General features: G+C 37.3%; 1 protein-coding gene across 1 annotated transcript in view; it reads left to right on the plus strand.

Annotated features, from left to right (window-relative positions):
• The window catches only part of PRTFDC1 (phosphoribosyl transferase domain containing 1), a 93,338-nt gene extending 70,340 nt beyond the window's left edge, over positions 1–22,998 (plus strand). Inside the window, exons 4-9 of the mRNA XM_028507820.2 lie at positions 6,036–6,101; positions 15,290–15,307; positions 16,709–16,791; positions 17,263–17,309; positions 20,357–20,433; positions 21,741–22,998. Coding sequence (XP_028363621.1) covers positions 6,036–6,101; positions 15,290–15,307; positions 16,709–16,791; positions 17,263–17,309; positions 20,357–20,433; positions 21,741–21,788 — 339 coding nt within the window. The 3' untranslated portion in view covers positions 21,789–22,998. The remainder of the gene's footprint in view (positions 1–6,035; positions 6,102–15,289; positions 15,308–16,708; positions 16,792–17,262; positions 17,310–20,356; positions 20,434–21,740) is intronic.
• Positions 22,999–23,330: the final 332 nt, after the last annotated feature.

The following is a 23,330-nucleotide window of genomic DNA, read 5'->3' on the forward strand; positions in this document are numbered from 1 at the left end:
AACCTATTTGAAAACATAATGACAGAAAACTTTTCTAACCTGGTGAAGGAAAAAGACACGCAAGTCCAGGAAACACAGAGAACCCCAAACAAGATGAACCCAAAGAGTCCTACACCCAGACACATCATAATTAAAACGGTAATGGTTTTAAAAAAAGAATCTTAAAAGAAGCAAGAGAAAGGCAGTTGGTTTCCTACAAGGGAGCTCTCATAAAACTGTCAGCTGTTTCCTCAACACATCTCTTCAGGACAGAAGGGAGTAGCATGAAATATTCAAAGTGATGAAAGACAAGGGCCTACAACCAAAGCTGTTCTACTCAGTAAATCTATCATTTAAAATTGAAGGAGACATAAAGAGCTTCCCAGGCAAGAAAAGGTTAAAGGAGTTCATCATCACTAAAGCAGTATTATAAGAAATGATAAAGGGATGTTTTTAAGAAGAAGAAATGGAATATATGAGTGTGTATGAGTAATATTGCAATAAAGACATACCTATTATTATCACTTTAAATGTAAATAGATTAAATGCTGTAATCAAAAGATGTAGGGTAGCTGAATGGATAAGAAAACAAAACCCACATATATGCTGTCTACAAGAAACCCACCTCAGATTGAAAAACCTAAAGGAATAGAAAATGATATTTCATGCAAATTGAAACCAAAAAAAAAGAGAGAGCTGGGGTAGCAATACTTATATCAGATAAAATAGACTAAAACAAGGCTGTAAAAAGAGACAAGGAAGGACATTACATAATGATAAAGGGATTAATCCAAGAAGAGAATATAACCTTTGTAAACATTTATGTACCCAATACAGGTGAACCTAAATATAGTAAGGAAATGTTGATGGACATAAAGGGAGAGGTGGACAGTAATACAGTCATAGTAGGGGATTTAACACTCACATTGATGTCACTGTATAGATTTTCCAGATGGAAAACCAACAATGAAGCAGCAGCCTTAAATGACACATTACAGTAGATGGATTTAATTAATTTGTTTTAGCATTTCACCCCAAAGTAGCAGAATATACATTCTTTTCTAGTGCACATGGAACATTCTCCATGATAGATCACATGTTAAGCCACAAAACAAGTCTCAACAAATTTAAGGAGATTGAAGTCATATCAAGCACCTTCTCTGATCACAATGGTATGAAACTGGAAATCAGTTACAGGGAAAAAAAAGAAAACACGGAAACATATGGATGCTAAATAACATCTTACAAAACAATGAATGGGTTAACAATGAGATTAAGGAAGAATCAAAACATACCTTGAGACAAATGAGACACCTTGAGTGAAAATGAAAACAGAACAACCCAAAATGTATGAGACACAACAAAAGCAGTCCTAAGAGGGAAATTTATAGCAATACAGGCCTGCCTCAAGAAGAGGAAAAATCTCAAATAAACAATCTAACCTTACATGTAAATGAACTAGAAAAAGAACAGCAAAAAGCCCAAAGTGAGTAGAAGAAAGAAAACAATAATGAAATCAGACTAGAAATAAACAAAGAGTCTAAGAAAACAATACAAGAGATCAATGAAACCAAGAGCTAGTACTTTAAAAAGATAAACAAGACAGATAAACCTTTAATCAGACTCATCTAGAAAAAAAGAGAGAGGACCTAAATAAATATAATAAAAAATGAAAGAGAATTGATGAATGACACCAAAGAAATACAAAGGATTATAAGAATATACTATGAACAATTATATGCCAATAAGATAAATTCCTAGAAACATACAACCTTCCAAGATCGAATCAAGAAGAAAGAGAAAATGTGAACAGACCAGTCACAACCAACAAAATTCATTCAGTAATCAAATAACTCCCAACAAAAAAAAGTCCTGGAATGGATGGCTTCACAGGTGAATTTTCCCAAACATTCAAAGAAGAATTAACACCTATTCTCAAAGTATTCCAAAAAAATTCAAGAGGAAGGAAGGCTCCCAAATTCATTTACAAGTCCATTATCATGATTCCAAAATCCGACAAAGACATTACACAAAAAGAAAATTATAGGCCAATATTCCTTATGAATATAGGTGTAAAAATCCTCAACAAAATATTAGCAAACTGAATCCAGCAGTACATCAATAAGATCATACACTGTGATCAACTAAGATTTGTTCCTGGGATGCAAGTTTGGTTCAATACCTGCATTCAATTAACATGGTATACCACATAAACAAAATGAAGGATAAAAATCAAATGATCATTTTAATAGATGCAGAAAAAGCATTTGACAAAATCCAGCCCCCATTTATGGTTTAAAAAACTCTTAGCAATGGTGGAATAGAGGGAACATACCTCAACATAATAAAGGCCATATATAGCAAACCTACAGCTAACATCATACTCACTACCGAAAAGCTGTAAGTGGTTTCCTTAAGATCAGAAAAAAGAAAAGGACGTCCACTTTCACGACTCTTATTCAACATAGCACTGGAAGTTTTAGCTACAGTATTCTTATCTATTCAGAAGAGGTCTATTCAGGTAAGAATAGAGAGCTCAGAAATAAACCCATGTCTATATGGTCAACTGATATATGACAAAGGAGGCAAAGAACATGAAATAGGGTAAAGAAAGTTTATTCAACAAGTGGTGTTGGCAAAAGTAGATGGATATGTGAAAAAAAATGAAACTACTTTCTTATGCCGTGTACAAGAATAAACTCAAAGTGAATTAAAGACTTAAATATAAGGCTTGAAATCATAAAAGTTTTAGAAGAAAACATAGCCAGTAAACTCTCTTACATTTCTCTCAGCAATATTTTTTTCTGATATATCTCAGGCAAGGAAAACAAAAGAAAAATAAGCAAATACGACTACATCAAACTAAAAAGTTTTTGTACAGCAAAGAAAACCATCAACAAAATAAAGACAACCTACTTAATGGTTGTCAGAAAATATTTACCAATGATACATCTGATAAGGGGTTAATATCCAAAATTTATAAAAGACTCATACAACTCAACACCAAAAGAAAACCCCTAACAATCCAAATAAACACAGGCAGAGGACCTAAGTACTCACCTCCAAAGAGGACATAAAGATGGCCAGTAGATATATGAAAAGATGCTCAGTGTCACTAATCACCAGAGAAATGCAAATTAAAACCACAAGAAGATACCACCTCACACCTGTCAGAATGACCATCATCAATAAATCAATAAACAGCAAGTGCTGGTGAGGATGTGGAGAAAGGGAAACACTCGCACACTGTTGGGGGAATGCAGATTGGTGCAGCCAGTATGGAAAACAGTATGGTGGGTCCTCAAAAAATTAAAAATGGAACTGCCTTATTACCCGTCAGTTCCACTTCTGGGTATATATCCAAAAAAAAAACCAAAACACTAATCCAAAAGGAAATATGCACTCCTATGTTCATTGCAGCATTATTTGCAATAGCTGTGATACGGAAGCAACCCAAGTGCCCATTAGATACGTGGATAAAAATGTAGTGGTACATATATACAATGGAATATTACCTAGCCATAAGAGTAATGAAATCTTACCATTTATGACACAATGGATGGACCTAGAGAGTATTATGCTAAGTGAAATAAGTCAGGCAGAGAAAGACAAATACCATAAGATTTTACCTGTATGTGAAACCTAAAGAACAAAACAAGCAAACACAATAGAAACATACTCATAGATTCAGAGGACAGGCTGATAGTTACCAGAGTGGAAGGGAGTTTGCACATAGGATGAAAAAATAGAAGGGATAAAGAAGTATAGATTGGAAGTTACAAAATAATCAGAGGGATGTAAAGCTCAGCATAGAGACTGTAGTCAATAATATTTTAATAACTAAGTGTGGTGCCAGGCAGGTACCTGAATCAGAGTTATATATCACTTTGTAAGTTAATACAGAATAATATTGAATGTTGACTATAATTAAAAAATAAAATTTAAAAAACAGAAATATATATAAATAACCACTCTACTCATAATATGAGGCCAATACCACTTTGCTTTAAAACTGTAGGCCAATGTTATGAAAATAAGATGAACAGTCTCAAATAAAATACTATCAAATCAAAACTAATGACAGTACAAACCAGTAGGGAAAAAGTAAACAATTCAATAAATGTTATGAGAACAATTGACTATATACATACTTGGAAGATATAAGGTACAGAAGAATTAAGAACAAATCTAATATTAAGAGCATGTTATAAACTTGGACTAAGTAAAACCTTCTGAAATAAGACTTGCTTGGCAATACACTACTGTGTAACTTAGAGCACATTATTTAGCTTTCTGATGTATTGGGTGCTCTTTGTTTTGAATCAATAGAATGGAGATGATAATGGAAGTATTGTGAAATATACTGTGATCTGGCAAAGTACAAATCTAATTTGTTACAATAAACTTTGTGGTTTAATAGTTGTATCCAGTTCTGCATAACTCATTCCTCTGGAGGTACTGAAATCTTATTTTTCCTCCTGCTATTAAGAACATATTTGAACCTAATATGCAAAAATGTTCCTTATGTTAACTACTATGATAATTCCTAATTCCTACATCAACTCCTATATCTCAGCACACCTCTAGAAAACTTTCTCCTTTGACATATTTGACAAGTTCTTGACCTATTGACATGACTGCTTGTGGATATATGCTTATATACGCCTGTATAAAAACAGAAAAGACCTGGGAATTCTAGGTATTCTTTGATTTTCTCCTTTTGTGACCTATTCTCATAAGATGAAAATTATTGATGTTATCCAACTTAGTGGGCCACTTTCAAGCACTCTCTCCACTTCCTTCCTTCCTTTCATTTCACCAAGTGGAAATGAAAACATTTTAAGGTCATTTATTTTTTTTCTCCTGAGCAAAGGAATAAAAAGACAAAAACCTGTTTCATTGGTAACACTGTTATATATTGGTTGTTTGTTCTTTCCATTCCCATAAGACCAATTCTATGACAAAGTAAGTCCATGTTTAGATCAGCACTCACTTTCAAGTGACAGAATCCAATTCAAACCAACCCAAGAACATTCCTAAGGAAATGAATTGGCTTCTGTAGGTGGAAAGTTCAGGGTTGGATATATCTTCAGGCATACTGGTTTGCATGGTTAAGGCCTAGCCTCATCTGACCTGTATGGAATGAACTCCTCCCAGGAAGAGGTGGGGCCTTCATTCCACACTTTGGAACGTGTACACTTGGTGCCTACATCATCATCTGCTCCCTTAGGTTATTGTGTGCATCAGGAGGTTGCAACATTACAGCAGTCTTGCTTGGTCACAGAGCCAATTGTCTGTAGGATATCTGCTTCAGTTCCTTGAATGTGTCTCCATAATGAGGCTAGAAAACAACTTGCTTTCTGTTTCCTGTTTCCTTTCTGTGAAAGCAAATGCTCATAATCTCTTATGGGATTTGAGTGAAAAGTCATCTACAGAGGGCTCTGAGTCTCATTTTCCTGGGACTGCAGTAGGTTCCTGAGGCTTTGTCATCATGTCTGAAGGTCTCAGTGTGGTAGTTCTTGATCCGTGGCCTGTTAGAATTGCCCTCGACATCAGCTGAGGGAAAGGACCCACACTAGTAGGAAGTGGAGGAGGCCTCTAATTGCTTTGGGAACCACAATCTAATTGTTCCCCACTGAAGAGCTATGACCGTGACATGTTGGCACAGTTGGCAAATGCTTGGCCCACTCTTAGGGCTCCCATGGCCCCCTCCACCCCAGAGAATTCTGGGGTTATAACTGTCATCTCCAATTCCATCTGCCTCAGGAGAGTTTGTGGCACCTTCCAGATTTTTGTTCCAAAATTAGGTTTGTTTGTCCTCTCCCACTCCTTCCATCCCCTCTCTCCATGGTTTCTCCCTCAGCCATTAGAATGATTTGTCTCAAGCACAGGAGCAGCAAGTGGCTATTGGTAACCATAGGCAACCACGAACCTGCGCTAGCTATTTGTGCTATACTGCTGTTTGTAAGGCGCAATCTAGCCACTAGCTGGGTGGATGGAAAAATGTGTTCTATGAGTTTTCTTGTACAGTAAAATATTGGCTTCTCTTTTTTTAGAATGACCAGTCCATGGGCGAGATGCAGATCATTGGAGGCTATGATCTTTCATCGCTGGCTGGAAAGGTTTGTAAATGTAACTCTGTTCAGTTCACACTGATGTCTGATGTTGTGGGGAGATCAGTGACCTTCATGTCAGGTCAGCACTTGCAATACATTTCAGACACTCTCCAGGGTTTGCTAATTCATGCAGATGGATGTGTGAACTCTTTGAATGATTTCTCCTTTATAAAACACTCCTTTTATAATGCTTCCTGGACATGATGCAGACCGTATCTCTCATCTGTGAGCTTCCTTCCAATCTCACTTCAGACAACCTCGTATTACAAACCCCCTTGGCTCTCCTTGCTCTTTGTTTTCTACTCACCCTTTCAGGTACCTCCTGAAAAGGACGTTTTCCTTTTACTTATCTGTTTTATGTCTCTCATCCATGCCTAAGAACCCAGGCACTTCACTAAAACATTTAATAAACAGGTTTGGTGAAATGTATAAAATTTGGGCAGAGAATAAAAAAGATTTTTTATGACAACCCATTTTTCAGCCATTTGCCTTTTTTCCCCTATTAAAATGATCTAACCCATTAGATGATAAGGGAAACACCTTCAATTTTAATATGGAATTCCAAAACTCACCAATACTTAGTAATCAAGTGAAAAAAGTGTTTGAATTCTGACATACATGTATACATCAGGAGGAGCTGTTTCATAAAGCAGGCACTCTTTGTGGCACTGTGACCTGAAACTAAAGTTTTGCTGTAAATGAAAGCAATGCAGAATTTGTTTTTGTTCAGCTCAACTGACATATCCTGTATTCACTGTCTCGGAACAGCTTCAGCTTTCTAAATAAAATGGCCCAGTCTGTTACACAAGCTTAATCTCTCATATTTGTGGTTGTTATTGTTGTGCAACACCTGGATTGTGAATAGGAGCACCAGTCACGTTTAATGAAAAGATGAATAATAACACAAGGGACACTCCAATGCCACAAGGACTCTCTCTATTAAAACAGCTTACTTCCCCGAACTCTGAAGGCTGCATAGCCTTAAATTACTATCTAGCAGTAAATTATGTTCCATAGAAATTGAAATTAACTTGTTAATATATTACTAGACCACCATTTGATGTTACTACTTCAGTGCATAGAATAACATCCTAGAAAACTAAAATACTCCAAGCAATTTCCATAAAGTCATAATTCTTAAAACCCTTGAAGTGGTCTTTAAATGATGTCATTTTATTTTTTTATCTTTTAACTTACCTTTATTTTATCTCTATGAAATGTATCATTTTATCAATATTCAAAAATCTACACATAGTTCAGAATCTCTATAATGTATCAATATATGTATGTGTATGTCTGTAACAATATGTTTAATTGACATGTGTGATATCATATCACCCAACTTAAACATTACATTTTTGTGAAATGGGGAACTACAAATCAAAAATAAAGCTAGGATGCAACCTGTAACACTGTGGAAATATATCATCAGTATTCCTGAAGGCCAAAAGTTGGCAAGTGATGCTGAACACAGCTCAATATTATACTACATCAGTTTTATGTTTTTATATGCAAATGTTAGTTGAATAAGAAGTACTGCCTTTATTTAGGAAAAGATAAGGCAAACATAACTTAAGTCATCATACCAAACTAATATTATGACTGTACTTTTTTCTCCCAAGATCTGAAGTCAAAGCTCAGGTTATTAGGTTTATGAACAGCAACTGTATTCTAAGTTAATGCACGTTCTTAAAATTGAGATACAATTGACATATACCATTATATTAGTTGCAGATGTACAACATAATGATTCAATATTTGTATATATTATGATCACCACAATAAGTCTATTGAACAACTACTTAACATGAGAAGACATTTTAGTACTTTGTTGTGTGATGTTGCCTTTTACAGGCTTATTACACAAGAGGAATATACCTTGTGCTTTTACCATGGGGCCTGTCAGAGCGGCAACTCTGAGAATCCCAAATGAATGCCTCCATGAAAAAACTGCACATAAAATGGTGGTCCTTCTGTTCCTCCTTCTAAAATCATGTTTCCTTTTAGAGTGATTACCCTCTTAGGTGAGCAGTGGATAGTCCCTTCCTCTAAGAGATAGAAAGGAGGTCAAGGAAAGGGTACTTTCTTACTGGGAAGAGAGTGAGCAGAAGGGCTGACAGCACTGTGCCTCAGTATCCCCTTCTATAACTACTACGAAGACCCTCCACCACCACCATAAGAAAGAGATCATGGAAGATCATGGAAGTTCCATAAGAGATCATGGAAGTTCAGATAGGAGAGATGGAAAACCAGCCAGCAGTGAGAATGACAGGAGTCAGCTTTAACCTTTGTTAGCATGACAAATGATTCTTTTAGGTTACCAGGTACTGTTCTGTGAAATCTTTACACTCTCCATGTATACAGAGATGCCTTTCTATATATGTTTCAACATATGCCAAGTAAGATCTCTTGGGCTTGGAACACACTGGGTTAATATTTCCAAGATGAATCAACATTGATTAACCAGGTTCTCAACTGTCACAACAGCTTAAGGTTAAAGCTCCTGCAGTTCACGGCACCTAGGCTCACATCAGAGAGGAATGCTGAATATGCCAGTGTAGACCACATTCTGTGCCTTCAGCTATATCTTGAATCTGCCTACTTCTCTTCATCTCCTTGGTTATCTCCCCAGTCTAGACCTTTGGTACTCAAAGGAGTCGGCAAACTTTTCAGTAAAGGACCAGATAGTAAGTCTTTTAGGTTTTGTGGGGCATATAGTGTCTGTTACAGCTGCTCAGCTCTGCCATCATAGCATGAAAGCAGCCACAGATAACATGGAAACAAGTGGCCATATTTCAATACAATTTTATTTACAGCAGGCCAGATTTGGTCAGTGGGCCACAGTTTGCCAACCTTTGATCTAGGAACTAGCAAGGTGAATGCCATCTAGAAGCTTAGTAGAAATGTAATATCTCAAATCCCTCCCAAGATCTTCTGAATTAAGTTCATTTTAGCAAGATCCTTAGAGGATTCCTATGGACTTGACGGTTTTAGAAGCACTGGTCTTCTAGGGTGAGGCCACCGCCATCCCTCCTCTGGGTTGCTATGTTAGACTGACTCATCTCCTTGAACTCTAGCCTTTATTTAACTTCTGCCACCCTTCAGACCATTTCCACAAAGCAGTCAGGGGGATCTTCTTAAAATACAAATTGGATCACATCACTTGCCTACCAAAAACCTTTCAGCAGCCTCTCAGTCAGGGTTATCAGACTTGGCAAAAACAATGAAAAAAGCAGAATACCAAGTTAAATTTGATTTTCAAATAAAGTGTGAAAACATTTTTAGTATAAGTATGTCCCATGCAGTATTTGGAACATACCTAAAATAAAAAGCTAGTAGTTATTCATTTGAAATTCAAACGTAACTGTGTTCTGTATTTTACCTGTCAGCCCCATACCCAGTGCTCAACATTATAATCCAAACTCCTTACAGCTGCTTGCAAAACCTGTGTGATCTGGCCTCATCTCCTTTCCAACATCATCAAATGCCACCCAAATGCCGTCCAACCTCCTCACAGTGCTATAACCACACTGGCTAAGCACCTTTCTGCCAAGACCTTGGGCAAGCTGTGGTCTCCACCTGGAACCCATTCTCTTCCTAGCCTTCAGGTCTCAACCTAAAGGACTGCCTTCTCTGACTCTGTCTAAAATGAGCACACACTCTCTACACAATACTCTTTTCTTGACCTTAAAGAAATCCAAAGATGGAATGATTCCTTGGGGCTGTCATTGCCTTAGTGAGAAGAGGATGAGGTTTCCCTTGGGGCCAGAAGGTCTGGGAATAACGCAGAAGAGGGAAGAAGAACAGCATGGAATGAAGGGAGAGATAACAGAGCCAGAGGACCACATGACTAAAAGGAAATTAGTCAGAAATAGAAAAATAACGATTTTAAACGCTGAACGTGTGAATTGCATTTGGTCTGTAAAATATACTGAATTTTTCAACAAAGAGAAATTCATTTGACTTGCTCAGAAAAGCAAAGAGGAGCCACAAAAATTGTTGAGCAGAGGTGACATCATGAAGCTGTGTTTTGGGGAAATGAACCTGGCAGGAGGGTAGAACTGACAGAAGGAAGGGAGAGAAACTACAAGTAGAGAGGCCAGCCAGGAGGGATGTGTGTGGAGCAAACCCTGGTGTGTAATTGACCTACATGAGCAAAGGAGTAGTGTCCTCCAAGGAGCACAGAGTTAAATGATTAAATGAAGGCAGGAAGTTTTCAAATTTGTTTATGAGGGAACTTTTAGAAACATGGGAAAATAGCTTACCTGTATAATTTTCCATGCTATGAGTTAGAGGTATTATAAGCCCCGAACTTCCCTATGTAACTCTTAAACCCTCTTAAAGGCATGTCAGGTAAAAGATTTAGAAGAGGGATAGCCTAGACAGCCCCCATGCACACACCTTTCTTTCTTCCATCTTTCCTTTTCTTTCTTTCTTTCTTTCTTTCTTTCTTTCTTTCTTTCTTTCTTTCTTTCTTTCTTTCTTTCTTTCTCTCTTTCTTTCTTTCTTTCCTTTTTTTGGAAGCAAGGAGAGAGAAGCTCACAAGGGAGGCTGGCTGAGTCATGGTTCTAAATAGGTCATGGCTGTTGAATAAAGGGAGCCCTCAATGATGAAGTTAAATGGCTTCTTCGTTCACAATGTTAAAAGCATTTTGCTCAGTGAGTTTAAACTGTCTCTGCACCATGCTCCTGGCTGATTCTTTTCAAAGTTGATTTAATCCTGGCACTTCATAAAATTTGTGTAAAGCAAGAAGATTTTATTCATGTTCAAGCGAAATCTCGGAAAGGATGAAATAAAACCAAATGCATGGGAACAAGCTCAAACCTGGCAACAAGAAAACACAGATGTGCAGGTTAAGTGCAAGATTCGGGAGACATGCCTCCCTGCCCCCAAATAAGTTTCTAATCAAATGCCAGAATGAAACATTGGAACTTGCCAAAATTTCCTACTTGGCTGCCTTTACTCTTGAAATCATTCCTTCTTATTGCATCTGACTAGGCTGAGAAAAATAATGGAAATGCCCACCAACTGATGATTCTGGCAATTTTGTGAATTATTACATAAAATGAAATGCTAGACTACATTCCTTACTCCATGGGGTTTATATTTGCACTCCTACTCATGCTCCGCATCCACAATTAGCTCCTCACCCTACTGCCATCCCTCTGCTTGGTGTGACCACAGCCAGAAAAACTGCACTGCTGAGGATTAGACTGTGGTACACTAATCATTTTGCAGTTTGAAAGAGTAAAAGAAGGAATAACTTATTTAAGAAAACTATTTAGATTTGTGTAATTCTTTCCTTCTCTTTCTTTTTCTTTAGTAAGCTTGATGTGATAAGATTCAATTAGGATGTGCAATAGCACAGAAAGAACACACTTCAGAGATTCCTCGTAGAATTTTGCCAGTGGCCCCCAGGCTGCAGATTTTACCGGCTTTCTGGGAGGAAATGAGCTAGGTGTAGTGAGATGACTAAGACAGAAGCTGGCGAACATCTCAGATTCAGTGATCACAGTTATCAGATTGCAAGTGTTCAAGAGGCACAATGTGTTCTGAAGATATTTCCAAGGCTGCCCACTCAAAAAAAAAAAAGAGAGAAAGAATTTTAGGAGATTTCTGAGAGCCAAATTAAGAGCAATAGACATTAAGTATAGCTCAATTAAGGAAAAGTTGTACATCATTAAGGAAAAAATGTATCAAGTGTATCATAATGAACTAGAGAAAGTGAAAAAACTGGCTCAAAATGGTTGATTTGTTCCACAGGCATTTCCTGAGCAACTAATGTATACCTGTCCCCATGTTATATATCGATTGTTTAAAGATGAGTTACTCTTTGTTCCTTGTCTCTTGGTTAATCGTGGTGCGTGAAAATGTAAAGAGATTAGTTCTTTTAGACACTTGTGAAAATGCTTCCAATTTGGAGCAGCTGCTTTCCCTTTCCTCTGGGGCTACTTCTTGTTTCAAATGACAGTCAAGCTTCCAAAGGGGCGAAAGGCATTGCTTTGGTTACAGGTGAGCTTTCACATAACATGTGGGCCACTGAAAAATCCAGATAGTGTGGCATATGTTACTAATGAAAGAATTTGAAAACATAGTATAATGATCTATAAGGGAAAATAAGTATATATGTAATGACTGCTCTATATCTCATTAAATGACTCGAGATATTTCCATAGTTCCTTTTCAAATGCAGTCAGTCTGTCTGAATCAGCATTGCCTGCCCTTCATTTATGAACCCACCAAATAATTTTACTTTTTAATACTGTACAATATGGTACATAACAGAGAGAGCTTTGTATTGTTACAGATATCATCAACCCATTCCTTAATCCTCCAAAATCCTCCGAGAAATATAGTTAAACCATAACTAACCAATGTTTCCTCATAATAATCCTTCCAAGAAAGAAAAGCTTGCTTAAAAAAATAATAGAGAATTGTTTCAGCATAAAACACTGGAAGATGATAGAAAACCAATTAAGAATTCTAAGAAAAGTATAAACGAGGTCTAAAAGGAGATATAATTATAGTACACTGCTTGACCCTTTATTGGGAAAAATGTTAGCAGCACAAAAGGAGTCATGCCCTTGCTGGTGTGGCTCAGTTAGCTGGCTGGAATATCATCCCATAACCAAAAGGTTGAGGGTTTGATTCCCAGTCGGGGCACATACCTAAGTTGCAGGTCCCCAGTATAGGTGCATATGATCCCAGGTCCAGCTTCTCTGTCTCCTTTCCTCTCTCTCTCAAAAGCAATGAAAGCCCTGACTGGCATGGCTCAGTGGGTTGAGTTCCAGCCTGCAAACGCAAAGGTTGACAGTTTGATTCTGTCAGGGCATAGGCCTTGGTTGCAGGTCGGGTCCCCAGTTGGGAGCATGTGAAAGGCAATTGCTCACACACCAATGCTTCTGTCCCTTTCTTTCCCCCTCCCTGCTCCTCTCTCTAAAAATAAATAAATAAAATCTTTTAAAAATTAAAAAACAAAAAGCAATGAAAATATGTCTTCAGGTAAGCATTTAAATTTTTTTTAAAAGAAGATAGTCATAACAAGGTAACTTGCATTGCGGGATTGGGGAAAGGAAGTGAGTTAGTGTGAAAGAACTAAATTCTCATCTATTATATAATATAGTAAATAGGTGATGTCTAAAATTATTAAAGTGAGAAATAGAAGTACAGAAAAAAAGAGTATTCTAAATTAAAAGAGACTTAAAAATCCAATGCATGGTCTTAGATTGACAAACAAGCAACAAAGTCTATTTTTGTGACAACTGGGAAATTTAAATATGTACTAAGGTTTATATGATACTAAGAAATTGCCATTTTCATTAAATGTGATAATATTTAGCTATGCATAATAAAGGCTATCATGATAACTTTAATGTATTTTAAAGTACATAAGCATTTGAAGTATTTTAAACAGGGACCCATCAGCGATTAAAAAACAGGCTTTCTTATTTGGTTTTGAGCATGTGTACATATTATCTGAATTTTAAAATGCATTTAAGTTATTTTGATAATATATCTCTGGATTAGGACACATCCAAGCTCACTTTCCAGCTACCACTATATCTTATGGTTGAAACTAATCTTTTCAAAGGTGACTTTTGTTTTGCAATGTTCTGAACTTCCAAAAAACAGATTTAATCACATTCAGTCCACTTTACTTAATTAGGCAAGAATGCAAACTAACAGTTTAGAAAGGTTATTCACTATCAAATTAAAACAAAAAGAGACTGTGAACTAGGAAATTTAATTAACCAAGTATTCTTCAAGTATTCTGGTTGGTTAATAGACACAGTTGGTAAGTCTCAATTAAACTAAAACTGTACATCTTAAATAACTGTTATGGATTGGTGGTTAAGACAGAGAGAATGTGCTTAGAATGCCAAGGGGACTCCTCTGTCAGTGTGATTTTCAGGGCAGAGAGCATACTCAGAACATGCCCTACTTTAAACATTGACAAAATTATCTTACATTTTAATGACAAAATTAAGAGTTTTAAAAACAGATTTAATGAAAAAATACCATATACCTGAGAGAAAAACATTTCCAGAGAGAATTTCACCTCAAAATGCTTTTGACACATAAAGTCATATGGTGCAAAATTAACAGTTTTTATTGGTTGGTTAACATTTTTCTCACTTAAATCTCTTTTGCATTAGCTATAAGTAAGATACCTAAGGTGTAAGGCTTGATCCAATTTTTTAAACTATTATATGAACCCTTGGGGTAAGTGAAAAGTCATCTAGAGAAAGAAACCATTACACTGAGGGAATATCCACACCATTAAGTTAATTGGAATGGCATATTAACACAGTCATATTTTAATTTGGTGAGACAGTATTGACATGTAACTACTAATCCATTTAATTGGTTGATTTTAACTTGTTAATAAGTATAATTAGTTATTATTCCTTAATTCAACAAATAATTACTTAGGACCCATACACAGGTATTTATGTCCACGACTGAGAATACAGTAATAAGCAACTTAAACATGACTCTCACCCTTGTGGACTTTATACTCTAGTGAGGAAGACAAGTATCAAACAAGAAATTTATGTGAAGCATAACCAGTGTTCTTAGGAGAGAAGGCAGTGAATAATATCTTAAGAGCACAGGGCAAGGAGTCTAACCATGTCTCTGAAAATATAAACTAGGCACCTATCTATCCCACCCCCCTTCTTCAGGGTTGGGAATTTGAAAGTACAGAATCCCCACTGATGTTGATGGCTCCGCAGGAATAGGGCTGTCCTATCTGAATACATAACACCTCTACAGAATACACTCTCCATTAGCAATGCAGTTCATGTTGGCTTTGTTTCCTTGAAAATGCAAAGTAAGCTTTGTACCCCAGACAATGCTGGGTGGGGCACTTGCCAGAATTATGAAGGTGGAATGAGTATGAATAGCTCTTCAGACAAGCAACTGGGTCAAAGATAAGCCTGCTCTTAACCTGAATATAGATATTAATAAATATTGAAGCACCAAGTAATTTCAGAGTCTGTTAAAACGAGTCTGGAACACATAGATTACCGCTAAGCATTTATTTGGGTTAGATGGATGGCGGGGGGACCAAATAAATAAATCGCAAAATTTCAACTGTAAGCAAAATGTGTGTTTAACTTGTGAGCCAAATTTACATTCGATTCTACATAACTGGTGTTTTTTGTATTGTTTTTTTCTGTTTTGTTTTTCAGAATGTCCTCATTGTTGAGGTAAGCCATTGTTGAGGTAAACTTTTTAAATCCGTATTTGGACGTCAAAAGGATGAACGATGAGTTGTAAAATAAAGAACTTTTTATCTAATAAGCCAAGGATTTACTGAATTTTCTCTGTGCACACAGCTCTCCAAATTTATTGACCAGGAGCCAGCTAGAATCACTGACTTGAAAAAACTTAACGAAAAAGCTTTTTAATATTTAATTTCACACATGTCCAAATTGGTTATTATCCCTATTTGTGAATCAGACATTTTTACAGAAGAGAAAACTAACGCACAGAACCAAATGTGTTTAATAGTTAAGCCAAGGTTAGAACTCACTTCACCCTTAACTCAATGTTCTTTCTAATGAACTCTAATAACTTTAAGCAATTCTGCCTTCAGCATCCAAATCATAATCAATTTAAAAAATGGCAGTCCAAAGGAAAGCTATGAATTGATTTATTTGGCTCTGTTTAAAAAGGAAGGAAGAGAGGGAGGAAGGAAGGGGGAAAGAAAGAGAGAAGAAAGGAAAGGATGGAGGGAGGGAGAAAGAGAAAGAAAAAACAGGCCCCGTGGCAGCAGTGGACTCACACAGCAAATGTCCATGTTTCCTTCAAGAGCACACCTGCCTTATCAGCTGGCACAAATTCAGGGGAGCTGTTTTCACGCCTTTGTTACACAATTGCCTGTGTGCCATATGTATCTGCAGTTCTGGCTCAGACATAATCCATGAAGTAGACCCTCTAACCAAATGAATTACCCAACTCTGGCTAAATTCAGACCTCTTGTTTTGATAATCAACCCCTGACAGCTGATTTCTGTCCTGAGGACAATAAATTTCTGCTGCCCATTCTACTCTAATTGCGTAGCAGCTCATCAGCAGAGATGAGGCTCAGCTCACTGCAGGCTTGCACCCTCAGAATTCAAGGGCTGTCACCAGCTGCTGTCCAGACACATCTCACTTCCCAGCCATAGAATCCCCAGTTGAGTGGGGAGGGCAAGGGGGGAGGTGTTTATCCATTCAGTGTATTCAGATGTACATCCCATGTCCATGAAAATTTATGCGTCCTGTATTGTTACATAACCTCAGGGCCAAATGTAGTCCTTGAATGCGTGTGAGCAAGTCCAAATGTACTCAATGAGGAGCCCCACATGCTCTCCAAAGGCTGAATTTAGCCCTTCAACCTAGCTCAAGGACTCAAGGAAATACTCACCAATATATTTTCCTAAACCCAGCTTCCAAAAGGAAGCACCCGTCTAAAAAATAGAACTAATTCTGTCTCCTGCTTTGATTCCAAGTTGATTGCAATTCTAATCACGATGCATTATTAATAAGAAATATAATTATCTGTCTGAATGAAAAATCTATTATGCTGCCCAAATGTGTTTGGTTGAATTTGTTCTCTTTGCAAAGGATGTTGTTGGAACGGGGAGGACCATGAAAGCACTACTCAGCAACATAGAGAAATACAAACCCAATATGGTTAAGGTGGCCAGGTAAGTAGGATACACATGATCATTGTTTCTGTCTTTCCAAACCAGTCCAGGAGTGATGCTAACACAGGATGCTGTTTTCAGAGAGTGCAGTCTGTTCCAAACCAGTGACCTTTTGCTCTGGGGTGTTATGGTTTGGCCACACTATACACATAGCCCATTTGACTGCTGGCCTGAAAGAGGAAAGGGAAGAGGATGTGCTTTGCTATGGCTGAACTCCTCTATATGTGCTTCTAGCTGTTTCCAGGAGCAGCTGGCAGGGCCCTGGTACCAGTGCCTGCTTCCTTGCTTTCAAGCAGAATCACTGAGTTGGTACGCAGTAGCAGAAACATGAGGTGGGGGGTCTATGATGATGCCCCATATGCTTGAGGAGAAAAATACATATTTTAAATACATATTTTAATAATGTTTAATTCAATTTGCAATTCACAGAGATTTTATTTGGATCACTAAAACTTTTTTTTTTAATGGTAGTTTGTTGGTGAAGAGAACACCTAGAAGTGATGGCTTTAGACCTGACTGTAAGTGGTTTTTGTTTTTGTTTGTTAATGGGTTGATTGGTGGTGGTGGTTCATGTTTAAGAAATTCCTATTTGGCGGCATCCTGTGTGAAGTGGAAGCTGAATAAGTTTGATAGACTCACGAATTCCCCCTGGTCTCCTCAGCCTTGCTGGTGAGGCTAGAACTCTTTACAACAGGGGCTTAAATTTTCTGATTTCCATCTTTCACAGGCACTCAGTCATGTGCATGAATATTTTGATTTGTAGGTTTTCCCTAGTACCTTAACTCCAAAAATCTCAAATAATAGGTTTCAGGTGGTGGAGGGAGACTTGACCTCTCCAGACTGACTCAGACGCAGGGGACTCCTGCCTTCACCGCTGTCCCCAGCAACCACACGTGGAGAGATATTGTAATGGGTTAGAGGTATTCTCATTCCATATCCAGGAACTGTCACCAAACCATGCACAATGCTGACCTTCACTGAGCCTGGATTTTAGCACACAAAAGGGGAAATCCCACCACCACCTCTAAACAAAAGTTTAGTAACACAAACAATTAAATGCACAGCATAGCGAAGATAGTCGATATTATAATAACTTCGTATCATGACAAATAGTAACTAGACTTATTTTATTCATTTTGTAATGTATGAAAACATCAAACCACTATGTTGTATGCCTAAAACTAATATAATATTGTAGGTCAACTATAATTCAATTAAACAACTAAAAAATAAAAGAAAATATAACTTCACAGAAACAAAACAATAACGGGATTTGCAGAGCAAATATCTATAGATACTATCTTTACACTTGTCTTCAGGCATGTGTTCTGGAAGACTCCTCATCTAGGGCAGAAGGATAAACAAGCAGCTTGATTAATTATTATTCTAACACTGGAAGTGATTTTTTTCACTTGCATAGGCAGACTTCAGCTTGAATTTTATAACTTACATTTGCTCTAAAGCTTCTCGGATAATTTGGCTACAGTTCTAATTAGCAAGCTGAACAAACATTATAGCAAGAAAAACATGCTCTATGGATGGGTAATGTGCCAGTGATGTTTAGCCAGTGACTCTCTTCTAAAAAACAAGTTTCATCCCTATGCAGGATGTATTAAATCTAGACAATGTCAGTTCTGGGCAGATAGACACAAATAGTGTGTTTCTATCCAGTTACTGGCTTGGAAAATATAATCTGAATGTAGTTAAAGTTAGACAAGACTAGTAAACAGAAATCTAAGGAAATAATGTAAGACACTGTATAGAAAAGTTTTAACTGAAACTAAAAGACATTCACTTCAGACATCCAGTTAATTACAAATTTCTTGTGTCACTTATACTAACAACATTAATAAAGTAATAACAGCAAATAACAGTAAATAATAGTAAGAGGTTATGATGTACTCCAACACTGTTCTAAGAGCTACACAGAGATGAACACATTTAAAGAAGGTGCTATGGTTATGCCCACTTTGCAGACAAGGAACTTGAACATAACCAAGTTAAACAGCTTGCCAAGGTCATATAGCTTTAGGTTTCGAGTCAGTATTGAACCAGACAGTCTGGTTTTGATCACTGCTCTTGTGCTTGCACATCTGCAATTGCGAACAGAAGAGTGGGAATTGCACCCATTTATCAGCTGGAGATAGGTCCCTCTGGTTCCCGTCCTTCTCCTCCAAGCCCTCCTGTAATTCTGTGACAGCTCTACAGGTTTGGCTTTCCCAACCCTCTCCTTCTGGGCTGAGTTGCCATGCCTATTCCAGAGTTTGCATTGCTCACTCTGAAGTTATTCTTATTGTTACAGCCAGGTTTCTTGGGGTTTACTAATATCCTTTTACCTAGCTCAGAATCTCTGTCTCTTCCTTCTTCACAGATTTCTGAGGCTTTGTACTTTTTGTTCCTTTCTCCTAATTGACTCTTTCCTCTATGCTCAATGACATCTTTTCTTCCGATCATCCATCTCCTCTGATTATTTTTTTCAAGAACCTACAGTTTGGAGGATCAAGTGAGCTTCCTAACAGTGGCATAATGTCATCCCCCAGAAAGTAAGTTTCTCCCTGCTAGCATATCCGGCATGCATGAACCAGTTGGTTTCTGCCTGTGAAAGCATCTTTGGTCATAGGGATCAAAATGGTGTTGGGCAGTACCATGGAGGTAACTTTCTCTGTGCTGTGCCACTGTAACTCTCCACTGGCTGCACCGAAGTACAGTTTCATAATAGTAAGCAAGTACGTCTTCATCTGCAATACTGTGATAAACAAACATAGATTCCAAATAACTAGAAGGAGTTTGAGAAATTATTTGACTGTAAACACATTTATTCTGTTTCAAGACTTTCAAAAAGGAGAGCTGTGGTCTGTGTCTTAAGGATTGTTTTCATTGAAAATCATCTTCCTATCCATAAATTTTTCTTTTGCTTAACCTAAGTACCTGCTACTACATTTAAATCCATTTCCTCTCCTTCTGTCCTTCATAGAGGTAAAGAGCTAATTACTGTCACTTGCATTGTGTACTCCATGCATTCTCTTCCTTAAGCTCAACCATCCCATTTCCTTTCATATTACCTTCCAAGTTTTGCTTCCAAGCCCTTTAATCCCATCAAGGACACTGAGTACAGTGAGAAGATAGACTCTCAGTTGCAACAGCCTGCACACCTATGCATGTAGTGTAGTATCGTCACACCTTCTGTGTGAACTGCATTTTGTGCTGTCAGAAGGAAAGCAGCACTTTGTGTTTCCTTTGTCGTTCTACCTTTGGAACAACAGGGCTACATAACTAACTCAGGCACACTTCCAACTCTCCACTGGGCTGCCTGTGCCCTTTCTCAGCTCTGGATACCAGGAGTACGGTCCTTCTTCATTGTATGCCATTTGCTTTGTCTCCCTGAGTGCTTGCTCTGGTCCGGGTTCCCGCTGGGTTCATCCTATGCATTACTCGTCACTTTTCTCATTGCTTCTGCCTAAATGAAAAGTCCTTAGCATTGAAGTGTCACCAATAACATATGGTGGCTTTATACTTATGTCATCTAAATTTTATTTCTTTTTTTTTTCTCATTCTCTTTGCTCAGATGCTGGATTTGAGATTCCAGACTTATTTGTGGTGGGTTATGCTTTAGATTACAATGAATACTTCAGAGATCTCAATGTAAGTCTTGCATATAAATCCCTACCTCCTCCCTGTTCACAAGAACTTGACAGACGCATCATTTAACAAACTATTGAAATAGGAGTAATGATGGCTGCCATTTATTGAGTAGCTTCTATGTCAGGAATATTCTGGGTATTTTGTACACATAAACTCAATTCATCCCCCACCACTACCCTGCAAGTTAGGAATTAGGGTGATAGAAGTGATTGTCATTATCTCTAATTTATTTATTTTTTGTACTTTTTTGTTTTTTCTTTTCGGTTATCTCTATTTTATACTAAAGAAATAAGAAAACTAAAAACAGAACTATTGATATTGATTTTCTCCAAGCCATTGACTATATCCACCCACCCACAGTAATAGTCAATATTCTATGAACAGTTTTGTGTCAGTGCCTGAAATTGAGCAGGTCCAATTAGAGTGACATGCAGCTAGCTCATAACTCTTCCCAATTTGGGGTGGGGAGGAAAGACAGAGAGACATTGATTTGTTGTTCCACTTATTTATGTATTCATTGCTTGTTTCTTGCATTTGCCCTGACCAGAGATCAAACCCACAACCTTGGAATATCAGGATAATGTGCTAACCAACATATAGACCTGGACCCACCCCAGCTGTGTGACCCTGTCCATTACTGAATGATCTAGAAGTAGACATCTTATCCAAAATGTACCAACTAGTCTCTCTCTCTCTTAAGAATTAGAAACTTAAGCCAAAATTACAGAGATCAAGGGGTAATCAATGGGATGAGGTCTGGGGCTACCCCTGTTTCTGCCTTCCAGCTCCATCATTGCCTGGCCCTTTCTTTGCTTCTGTGAGCTACCCCAGTATCGCACCAACAAATCCCCTATTTTGCTTATGCTAGCCTGACTCTGTTTCTGTTGCTTACAATCAAAATATTCATGACACATTTTTGATACCCAAAAAGGGCCAAATAAGAGTCAATATTATTTTTATTATGACTATTTCTCCATCCACCCTGGCAATTGTAATTTTACCAGTAGACTTCTATCTCTGTCCCAGCTAAGCATACTGTTCCCTCAGAATTCCTAACTGTTACAAACCTGGGGAGCCAAATTCAGAAAAAGGCTCAAAACTGAAACAATTTAGAAATTTTTATCAAGAATTTAAGTGAGTCTCTTTAGATTTTCCACATGCACACATATACACACATAAATATACACATATATTTAAAGCAACAGTAACAAATTACAAGGTGATAGTCTGTTATTATTGTATAACATTTTCTGCACCTCATACTTTGTTAAGAAACTGATGCATTATTAAATTCTTTATTGTTTCAGCATATATGCGTGATCAATGAGAAAGGCAAAGAAAAATACCGAGTGTAAAGAAGTCAATTCTCACCCTCCAATCTCCAGATAACATCAGATTTAGAACTACACTCAGGAAGCCATCGCATAGAGTTTGTCTCCCCTGGCGTTTTCACTCAGCAGAAAAGGAAAAAAATGTTTTAGTGAGAGAGCTTTCTTTTCTGAGATTATAACATAAAGAATATCAAAAGTGGTTAAGAAAAGGAAAACAATGTTTTTATTTGACTGGTTCCAAATTAAACACTCCGCCTGTGACTCACGAATTTTATCTCCCTTCAAACTCCTGCAACACCTTTTGTTTTGACACAGTCATTGTGCTCGAATACTTTATCCCCACCTGGTTACTCAAATACTTCTCACTGAACTGCTTTTTTTTTTTTAAATATACTCAAGTAATATTTTGCAGTCTTAAGAAACTGGAAACTTTTAAGTTAAGTGCTGATCCCACACACTGGAAATGCAACTAGATTCCCAGGCTGAATAAAGAGAGCAAGGACAATTTAATATAAATTTTTGTTTGCGCTTTTCTGACAGGCCATTATTATCTGCTTTGACAAAGCCTTTCTGAACCACAGCATACAATGAATGTTAATGATGTTATGAAATGAGCCTTGCTTAGTGTTCTTGATTGAAGCTTCCGGTATGCGATAACGGTATGTCATGGATGCATGGATGTACTCAACTGTGCTTAATACTCTGAATTCTAATTAAGAAAAATACAATGGCAGCAAAGCCCTGGTTTCTAAGTGGCATCTTTTTATTCATGTGGGACATGAGCAAATGGCAGGGTTTGGGGGAGGGGCAAGTGCTTTCACTGCTGAAAACTATGTAGGAATAAATTTTTCCTCTTATTTGCACCGAAGGAAAACCATTATTATGTGTTATCCTAGACAGAAACACAAAGGTTGAATTATTATTTTGAGCGGCCTTATAAGACTGATCACACAGTTCAAAGCACTATAAAAAAAACATACTCAAGGAAGTTTTTTTCTGATTAATATTCTTTCCTTTTCCCCTGTGTTATGAGATGTTTTATAATTTATGGGGGTTTTAATTGAAAATAAAGTTGAGTGTCAATAGAGCTGTTTTTTCTCACTTCCTAAAAGGAGCAAATGGAAAATAAATAACTCAGCAGCCTTTGTTTGGTTCTGAACTGTATGTGGCATATTATTATCAGGTTCTAGCTTCCTTTAAACTAATAAAGACTAAGAAACTATGTTATGTTTCATAACTGCTTACTGTTTTTCTTCCGCCTTCATATTTTTATATACTTTCAGCCATTAAAATGTGTGTGAGCTGGTAGCTTAAATATGCTACTGCATATATCTTCCCCATGGCTTTATTTTTGTTAACCTGGAAAAAATCCAACGTATGCACCAGTATAAGCAAATGATTAAGCTAGTTTTGATCTGCTGCTTTTTTTTCTCCTTAAGTTTGTTTGTAAGAACAAGGAATTTTAGTCCTCGAAGATTTTCCTGCATATTTTTGTCCTAGCCAGAGAAGAAAATAAACCACACCCAGATATCCTCAGGGGGAAACCAGCAATGGGAATTCCTTCTA

The sequence above is a fragment of the Phyllostomus discolor genome, chromosome 1 (assembly GCF_004126475.2).
Source record: "Phyllostomus discolor isolate MPI-MPIP mPhyDis1 chromosome 1, mPhyDis1.pri.v3, whole genome shotgun sequence".
NCBI classification, from domain to species: domain Eukaryota; kingdom Metazoa; phylum Chordata; class Mammalia; order Chiroptera; family Phyllostomidae; genus Phyllostomus; species Phyllostomus discolor.